The following is a 10,052-nucleotide window of genomic DNA, read 5'->3' as shown; positions in this document are numbered from 1 at the left end:
TGCCCCCTCCCCCCCCCCCCCCCGCTTTCATTTAGCCATGGCTTGTGGCTAGATAATATAGAGATGAGGATATTTCTTGTGTTCTGCGGGCATTTTATCACTTGGCTAGATAAAAACCCATCTTTACTATTTCAAATGACCTCCTTTGTGCTAGAAAAACATTTCAGAAGAGCAAGGAAGCAGAGAGTTACTGTCTCTCTCTGTGAAGAATTTTCCTGTAATTGTTTTCACTTTGAGCCAATGCTCTTAAGTGACAGGGGGATTTCGTTTCACTGATACGAGTATAGAGAAGGACATCTACAGTTAATTGTCTGGTGATACCATTAATAAAAAAGGCCCTTAGTCTGTAAGCTGTAGCATGGCTTGCATTATTAGTTTTGAGAAAATGATAGGTGATATTCAAGGAAAAACTATTAAATTGTTTCATTAAATTTATGTCTCCGTTTCCAGTTTTAACTGAGAGAGAATTTGATGATTGCCAAGGACAGGCGAAGGGCTGAAAGGAGCAGAACAAAGCACTGCTTGTTCATTTGAATTTTTATTCCGTAGGCTGTGTGTGGCACCTCAGGTTATGAACCGTTGTAAAGCCTATGCCTTCAGAATTAGTGGGACCACGGATGTCACTGGGAGGAATGAGCTATTGGCAAATACTAACACAGCTAAAAAACAGCAAATATTTTCACTTGAATTACCTTGGAGCAGTTTTAGAGAGGGACTCTTTCTCTTACCAAGGGTTAAGTGGAACGAAGAGAAAAGCTTCCTTGACTATCAGCTGAGTCGGTCAACTGATTACAGCTAGGCACCATATATTAATTACTGAATTTTGAAATATTTTTCTGAGAAAATCTGATGAACCTCTGGAAAAAGTAAAGGAACTAAGAAGAATACATTTTATTTTCTGCCAGGAGCAGTACAGAAGGAACTGGAACAAAATAAGAACTGCTTATCAGGTTTTTTTTTTTCCTCAGTAGGCAGCTATTTTCCAACTTTGAGACGACAAATTTTACAAATGTGAATTCTCAGATGTGCTAGAGCAAGTGTTTTATTTTCTGCACCATATTATCTTTCACTGTGAAATGTTTGAATGTATCTTGTTTTTATTAATAAACAGCTGACAATGAATCATGCAAACCCTCAACTCATTGTCATTTTGCTGCTAGAGCTACAAGGGAATAGGAGATATTCTGGACTTCTCATCAAAAGTGAGATGGAGGGGTTTGTTATTTTTAAAATAAGAGATGTTTTACTTTTCTCTTAACGAGACCCTGCCGCTTGCTCTCTGAATCTGGAGGGATTATGGTATTGTAGCGCAAAAAGGTTGGTACTTGTTGGTTTCCCCTTCTTTCGCTCCTTTTTTTGGCTCTCCATTTGCTTCAGCTATGGTTATGTTTTCATGCGTGGTTTTGACCGTGTTTTTTGTTTTAAACAGCCCTGTAAATAAAGTAACTTTTGGGAAACAGACTTCGGTACCAATACGTAAGGCCCTCTGTTAATATGTATCCTTGGCTCAGGTCTCCTGAGCTGCTGTTCTTCCTTTGAGTACCAAGCAAGCTCTTTGTCCTGGTGTTTGAGGGCTTTTTACCAGTAAACATTTTCTGGAGAAGAAACATCTAAATGAAACTTTGAGATCGAGCCTGGACAGCAGGGTGGAAGATCTGGAACATACAGAACTTTGTTCAGCCTTCCTCCAGCCCTGCCGCTTAGAGCCTGTAGGGACAGGATGTGAGCGTATGCGTGTGATTACCATTTATATCATTATTTCTGATGACAGCCTTGCTGTGGGAGAGAAACTTCTGTCTTCTGTTTTGAACGGGGGAATCCCAGTTTTAAACTTCTGAGATATGCTTTTGGTTACGCACCTCTAGACAGGAAATCCAGAAAGTTACAGTAATTATTATTTGGATTCGGGAGTTGAAAAAGGGACCTAGTGTCAAGTTCAAGTCTAACAAATTAGGCTGTATCTATGCCTGATTCTTGGTCAATGTCCTGTTAAGGTAGGAGGGCAAGCTGTATAATTTTGGAGACTTAGGAATTAATTGTGTTCTCTCACGGAAGCAAAATCACAGCCGTATCTGTAAAAGCTTTTACTTAAGCATGGTTAGCATTTAGACTACGAGAAGTTTTTGGGAGTTGAGGAGTTGTGTTAAAAACATTATAGTGTTTTTGAGTGATCTTGTTTTCATGATGAACTTTAAAAATGTACAGAAATCCTGTGTTAAAATCTTGGGTAACATGGGTTGTTAGTTTTTGGGAACAAATGTTAGTAATCTTCAACGACACCGAACTTCAACTACCTTGCCACAATTTAGTGATGTGTGACAGCCAAACACAACCAGATGAAAACTCAAGGTGATTCACAGTCTGTTCCCTATTCTATTAATGTAAGTGGTACCCATCCGAATCTTTCAGGTTGTTCTAGAAGATCACATGCTAAAATAAAAACAGTAAATCCTGTCCAGTAACTTGACTTTTGAACTAACTCTTTCTCCTTGTAGGCTTAGTTTTCATCCGTGCAATTATTCCTATAGCATGCACTCATATGTAATGCTTTCCTGATATCCGTGATAGCATCCTTTTGTGTGTACACATCTAAAGAGTACTGGGGGCTTGGAAGTGGGTGTCCAAGTCTGTAAGCCTGTGAAATACAGAGTTGCTATTGATACTTTTCAGAGTATGCTGAATTTCTACACTGCAAAGGGAGGAAATTTACTGATTTTGATGAAGTTCGTCAAGAAATTGAAGTAGAAACAGATAGAATAACAGGAGTGAACAAAGGCATTTCTTCAATTCCTATCAATTTAAGAATATATTCTCCACACGGTAGGTAAAAATAATTCTTCCCATTTCTGTCATGTAACATGCTACATGCTATGTAGCTCTGTCTGTCTAGCTATCTCCTTTTGTACGTGTTCTCATTCCTCAGTCATTTGCCTAAAGGATACCCCTTTACCCCAGCGCTGGCTGGGCGAGCTAGGATGCTTCTGGATGGCATTGTGTTTGGTACCGGGGAAATCATGGCAGAGCAAAACAGATTTTCTTAATGGATAAACTTTTTCATGTTTCTTACTCTCTTAAGAAGTTAGAGAGTAAAATAAACAAAACCAAAAAACCAAACCAGCAACATACCTCAAAATGCCTGAACAACAATTTTGCTACATAAGTTAGGCTAGCTACTGACTTTTTTTGGTATTTCTTAATTGTTGAAAGCATGGTCAGAGAAGAACTGTATTGGGAAAAGAAAAAAAAAAAGAGCACCTGTTTTGGGTTGATTTGAAAGATGTGGTGGGAACGGTCTGGTGGTTGTGCTTCTGTTGGTCGAAAAAGCTCAGAAAAGTATGTTCGTTTGCCAGGGATATTTAGTATAATTCTCCTATGCCAGTTGTGATGTTTGAAGTATTAAATAGTACTGATAAATCCTGAGGTGAAAGACTAATGGGGAAACAAGTGTCCTTTTCAGAGGTCAGGCATCGTGTTAGAACCACTGATAGTATTTATATACCGATGACGGTAAATATGCGGGGGTTTATGTGACTAAAACTTGTCCGCAGCCATAGATCTGTATGTAGACCTCTTTAGACATGTCTGGCATGCTAACCAGCTTTACAATCCTGTCTTTTCCACACAGTATTAAGCCTGACTCTTATTGATTTGCCGGGAATCACTAAAGTGCCAGTAGGAGATCAGCCTCCAGATATTGAGCAACAGATCAGAGACATGATAATGCAGTTCATCGCTCGAGAAAACTGTCTGATACTGGCTGTGACTCCAGCTAACACTGACCTGGCCAACTCAGATGCACTGAAGTTAGCTAAGGAAGTGGACCCTCAAGGTAAGCGTGGTTGAACGTAACTTTTTGTTCTCAAGTGTAGTAACATAATTGGAAGTAATAGACTAACTCTGGTATGAAACATAAATGATATAATATAGATGTGTATATGTACATTGCCATATAGGCTTCGACATCACAAGAACTGTTTGTTAGCTCGGTGTTGTTCTGGTAATGAAGCTGTAAATGTATTTTAAAAATTTTGTCACAATCTCTTATGAGCAAGGGGGCAATATCTATCTAGAAATTTTTGTAGCACCTAGTGAAATGGACCGTGGTGCTGAAGGAGTTTCTGGGTACTTACATAGTTAACTTTACACAGTCATATCATAAGAATTCTGAGCCTCCTTAAAGAGGTTTGAGGAACACATTTCAGCACCGGCAGTGATGATTCCTTCTTTTCCAGATGTGCCGTAACTTGCAGTTGTAGCTGGTGGTGTGTGATACAAGTTTTGAGAATGTCACGTATCTGTTCTTCTGTAATCGTGAGATGTAATTGTTCTTCCCGAATAGAAATGATCTTCACTATCTCTTCTTACCTCCTGCCTCCACCCAGGCCTTAGGACCATTGGTGTGATCACCAAATTGGATCTGATGGATGAAGGAACAGATGCAAGAGAAATTCTAGAAAACAAACTACTCCCTCTTCGCAGAGGTGAGAACGTTCAGTTGCCTGTGTCCTCTGTAATCTGGAAGGTGGTTTGGATACGGGTGGTGTTTGGGAGCCCTGGAGGTGAATCAGAGGTTATGCTGGACTTGATGAGTTCCTAGCTTTTATCATTACCTATTCAGCAAACATAAAAGGTGACTTTGCTAAAAATACTCTGCAAGTTATTTTTTTCTAAATTATTTTCTCTGAACCTGGAAAATACACTGCATATTTCAGAGGAACCAAGAAATGTCAGCACAAGTTGTTAGCCGTTTTTTCTCTTCTGTGCCAGGTTGCTATCACTTGTAACAGAAGATTTTTTTTTTTTTTTTTTTTTTTGCATGTGACAGAAGTAAGCACCAGAGCTTTGGTGATCTTGTTGTAAGTCAAGTTTTGACCCCTTCCAGAAATTTTGTGGCAGGTGCTGCCCCACCTACTATTTATCATAACCGTTTTCCCTTTTAACAAAAGTTTTTTTTTTTTTTTTTTTTTTTGCATGTGACAGAAGTAAGCACCAGAGCTTTGGTGATCTTGTTGTAAGTCAAGTTTTGCCCCCTTCCAGAAATTTTGTGGCAGCTGCTGCCACACTTACTATTGACAATATCGAGAATGCTGATTCTGGTTCTAATTTATTGGTGAGGCCACTATCTGCTCCCATGGAGCATGTTAGTCCAACAAACAAGAAGAAATGTTTCCTGCATTTTGCGAATATCATTTCTCTACATAGACCTCTGTGTGTGTGATTTTTTTGTTTTGGGGTTTTTGTTTGTTTATTTTTAAAGTGGTTTCTTAAAGCAAAGTTTAAGATATTTCTGGTTTTGAGTTGGTGATTTAAAAGGAAGTGTGTCTGTTGTATATAAACAGGATGAACAATGTAGGCACTCTTAAGGTCATCACAGTGCATATGAACGATATCTGAAGTGCCTAAGTTGGAAAGTTCTCTTTGAAATGAGGCGGTCTAGCGCTATTTAATATGAATTCAGTAGTTCAGGCAATAGCTGCAGTGACTTACCCCTTGGTTTTGTGTTGTTTTAGGTTATATTGGTGTTGTAAACAGAAGCCAGAAAGACATTGATGGGAAGAAAGACATAAAGGCAGCGCTTCTAGCAGAAAGGAAATTCTTTCTTTCCCACCCAGCGTACAGGCACATGGCAGATAGGATGGGAACACCGTATCTCCAGAAAGTTCTAAACCAGGTAAAACCTGAAGCCTTTGTGGTGAAAGGCAGCTTTTGTAATGACAGGACCAATATAAATTCTTTATTAAGATTAACGTTGGTCAGTGAACCTTACTTATTCTTTCCTGCTTTTAATCTTGTTAATTTGCACAGTGTAGTAAACAAAGCTGTATGTTACACAAGCATGTGGAAACTTAACGTGAGATGTAATTTCTGTCTTTTACTGGCAGTTCTGCACTCCCCGTGTTCTCTTGAATATGAACACTAAGAAAAGTAAGATTTGTCTGCCTTCCTGGAAGGCTATTCCTGCTATTCCTTAATTATCATGTTACTTCTGGTTGAACAGGATTTTTAGAATTCAAACTGAGAAATCAGAAGAAAAAAGACACTTTTAGAAATTACGTATCCTGAGGGTTCGCTGTATGTCCTTAACCTCAAAATCTACACTTTATTGTAGTTTTTAATAGAAACAGCGTTCTGTACACTGATGGTTGAACAGTATAATGACAGTAATCTGACAGTAATTGGAACACTCTTTTCACACTACCTTTGTTTTTGCCCAAACCTTTACTTTATTTCTACGAGTCGGTGCCAGACTGTGTCAGATCACAGCTTCCCTCAGCAGGAAATAGAGGTCTACTTCCCAGTTACCTGGAGGAGAAACCCATAGCTTACTGTCCTGATGAAGGCTCTGCCTACAGCAGGCTTGGAGGAGTATTTAATTTTCTTCACCATTTTGTGTCTGTGGGTGTTACACTTTTCATAGCACCATCCCTTGGCTTGAAAAGCGTGTGACCCTAATAACGATGCATCCCAGCAAGTTTGAAGAGGACAAGATCAAGCCATGTCTGCCTCTCTAAAATTACTGGTGATGCTCGATTTTTATATGTGTGCATTTTTAAACTGAGTTTATCAGCTGGCCAGTGTTCTTGGTCAAACTCGGCAGTACTTTTTCCAGTTCACTGTCCAATTGCAGCCTTTGGTCCGGAATAGACAAAGACCAGCTCAGCTGACTCTGTCCATTTTGGACAGCAGCTGGAAACAGCAGTAAAGCTATTGATTAAGGTAGAAGAGGAAGTGGCTGGCTTACTTAATTTCTTCCTACGGTGGCTTTGCAGCTGTAACTTGCCAGAGGTTGCGGCATGCTCTGGGCTTGCTCGTAAAGAATGCTAATGCCGTTTATTTGTGCCTCAGAACCAAACTACTCAGCAGGATGCAAGAACTTGCTTGTGTCCTCTGATTTTGTCTGTGTTTAAGATGTTTTGTCTCTTTTTATATCTTGAAGGTTTGATCCACGTGTCTTAGTTTTGACACTGAAGCATGTGCTTCGTGTACCTTTGGATTATCTTACCTGTCATGACTTGCATTACTTTATGTACCATTATCTTTGTTGTGTGTTGTTTTGTAAGTTTACCTATTTTGGTATGAACTGTTGCACTTCTCTTGCTGTTACTGAGAGTAAAACATTATATATGGGAAGATCAATTTAAGCCTTGTCCCCAAGATGTTAAACACCTATTAGTGTTCGTGGTTTCAGGTAATCTATCAGTTTCTCTGCACCCACAAGGTGGTGCTCTAGGGAAACTCCAGCTTTAAATTTTGTGCCTGTCGGGTCTGCTGAACAGCTTTTATTTAGAGTTTGCATATTTAATTTATAGCTTGTCTCACTGGGGTTGGGAAGAGGGTTGGAATGTAGTGCAAGAAGTCTGCTTTGGTTTTAACGAAGGAACAGGTACAATGCACGAGAAACTTATGGTGCAGGTAAGACACTGATAGTGCTCTCCAAACACATCACAACATACATATGCAAAACTAAGTGAGCTAAGTTAAACACAGAGCTGGTAAGCCGTTTTCTACTCTTCTTCAATTTATTTTCCAGTACTTTTAGGTATATTTTCAGAAATGAAAACTGTTCATCTTGAGTAGTAGGACCTTTTTCAGCCTAAAATCAAGTGTTTAAAACCAGTAAAAGTCTATAATCATTAATATGAGGGCAAAATCTCTTCCTTTTAGTATACTTTGTACAAGGAAATCACATGGAGGTGATTTTTCCCAGCAGGGGAGAGTGCCAAGTAGGTACTCTGTCTTACGCCTCCCTTCATCTCTGTTCTCAATGGCCTGTGGGTGCTCAGAATCTCTTCCTTGTCCTGCATTGCTTGGTGGCTGTAAAGTAAAAGAGTCCTCTTGCTGAGCAAGTGTATAGGGAACTGGGGAACACCCTTAGGAAAACCAGCAAAACGGGAGTGGTGACATCGGTACCGAATGATTAAGTCATTTCAAATTACACATGTAATGTATATAACCTTTTCATGTGCAACTAAACAAGTGTGTAGTAACAGGGCTCAGTGAGTGAGAGGATGAGGGAATTTTTCAAACCTCCTTAACGCATATGCAGAAGGAATATTGTACTGTTCGTTAACAGTCTCCATCATGTCAAAGATCAAAGAGAACTACATTGGCAAACTAGCACAGGTTATGGCTGATATGCTTGGCAGTCAGAAGGAAATGGTTGTGCTCTTGCTTTCGGCTTGATTAGCAGGATAAAAGGACTTTTATTTGCTTTTTAGCAACTTACCAATCATATTCGGGACACCCTGCCAGCCTTCAGAAGCAAACTCCAGAGCCAGCTGCTTTCTATAGAACATGAAGTAGAGGTATACAAAAACTTCAGACCAGAAGATCCAACCAGAAAAACGAAAGCCCTGTTACAGTGAGTGCCTAGTCTTTTGTCTGTTTTTCCGCGTGGTATAGGATTGGTTTGCTTTCTTTTTTTCTTTCTAATGGGTGTAAATTTAAAGATTAGTTTACAGTTAAGGAATCTATATGCAAACTCCAAAGAATTCTGTGCTTGATGTTCCAGAAATCTTTATTTACCCTATGACTTCAGCAGAGTTTTTCCCTAAATTAACTTCAGTAATCCTAGAAAAGAGAGGAAGCAGACAGGAAAAGGTATAAAGATGGGCAACACGGGTGATCAAAGGTGAGAAACTGCTTCTGATTTCATAGACACATTCTTCAGCCTGCCAAAAGGGTGATGACTTCAAGCAAGGGAAGAAGATTGTGTTAGAAGTCTGAAACATGAGGAATCTGAAAGAATAGGGATGTAAATGTAAAGACTTGACTACCCAAAAGAACTCGGAGATGGCAAGAATAAAATTAATCATAGGTGGTCGTCCTTCATGTGGTCTGCACCTAAGCCACGGAGCTCTTTGCTGCAGCAGCTGGTACTAAAAAATCATGTGCTTTCAGGAAGCAGCTAGGCAAATTCTTGGGATGGGGAAGGCATTTAAAGTTAGTGAATACAAGGACAAAGTCCTGCTGTATGGAATCCACAAACAGCAATCTGTTGAGGCCAAGAGAGCATTCTGGAGAACTGCTGTGTGCTTGTTCTTTTCTCCTAGGCACTTACTTATTATTGGTGACTGGTGTGGCACGCCACCATAGTGCAGCCATTCTTGTGTTCAGGTGTATTGGGGTGGGTGAAAACTGCTTTCTTGCCCTTTGCCTCTGAGCAAGCATCTGACAACTAGCAGCAAAACAGGTGAGGTGATGTGATGTGCCACCTGTGCTTGTGTTAAAACCAACGCTGGTGGGCTCAAGAAATCGTGGATTGAAATTGTTGATCGTCGGAGGAATTACAACAATTTCTGGGACTAGGTTATTATTGTAAGTTCCAAACTAGAAAGCTTTTTCACTGCTGTAGTCACTGTCTGGTTTTTGTCTTATCTACAAAATAAGTCTGTCTGATGAGACTCTGATAACACTATTGCAGTGTAAGGGAACAGAGGTGACTGTTCATCTGACTTTGAATCAAGTAGAACTGGAATCGGAGCCCTTTCTTTATTGTGGCTTTGGCACTAAGGAAAAGGGCAGTGCTTGGGATTGAAGCCCAGTCAGCATCCACTGCTTTGCTTCATGCAGCTTCCTTACTTGGCCTGTTTCCAGGGGTGCTTGATAGACAGTTTTGCGTACCTTTTCTCCTGAAAGGTCTGTCATTTGCTCTCTCTCTTTTTCTTTCGTTAATTATAGCCCACTGCAGCCACCTCTGTATTCATATGTGATTAAAATTCACCTCTTAGAAAAGGAAGCATCTAAAGGAAGAAAAAGATGTAAAATGCATCTAGCTCTTCTCTTTTATATGACTGTAGTCAAATTTCTGCTCTGACTGATTTAAAAGGTTTTCAGCCTCCTCCATTCTCTGAGATAGATGCTAATAGCACTGGACTGTGAATAGCACTCTGATTAAAAGTCTGGAATTCAGAAGGGAAAATGGTCACCTGAATTAGAGAGGCTTTCTTGAGCCAATGGAATACTCTGATATACTCCTTGGTTTTGGAAAAACTGTATCCAAAAGAGTAGACGTCAGTCTGGCCCTTGTGACTTGACTTCAGATGTTTTGA

General features: G+C 39.8%; 1 protein-coding gene across 1 annotated transcript in view; it reads left to right on the top strand.

Annotated features, from left to right (window-relative positions):
- The window catches only part of DNM3 (dynamin 3), a 146,992-nt gene that overhangs the window by 13,962 nt on the left and 122,978 nt on the right, over window positions 1-10,052 (top strand). The window contains exons 4-8 of the mRNA XM_010138017.1: window positions 2,671-2,820; window positions 3,626-3,829; window positions 4,383-4,481; window positions 5,511-5,671; window positions 8,220-8,362. Of these exons, the coding sequence (XP_010136319.1) occupies window positions 2,671-2,820; window positions 3,626-3,829; window positions 4,383-4,481; window positions 5,511-5,671; window positions 8,220-8,362 (757 nt within the window). The remainder of the gene's footprint in view (window positions 1-2,670; window positions 2,821-3,625; window positions 3,830-4,382; window positions 4,482-5,510; window positions 5,672-8,219; window positions 8,363-10,052) is intronic.

Source organism: Buceros rhinoceros, unplaced genomic scaffold, assembly GCF_000710305.1.
Source record: "Buceros rhinoceros silvestris isolate BGI_N320 unplaced genomic scaffold, ASM71030v1 scaffold11096, whole genome shotgun sequence".
In the NCBI taxonomy this organism is placed as follows: Eukaryota; Metazoa; Chordata; class Aves; order Bucerotiformes; family Bucerotidae; genus Buceros; species Buceros rhinoceros.
This window is presented reverse-complemented; position numbering and strand designations above follow the sequence as displayed.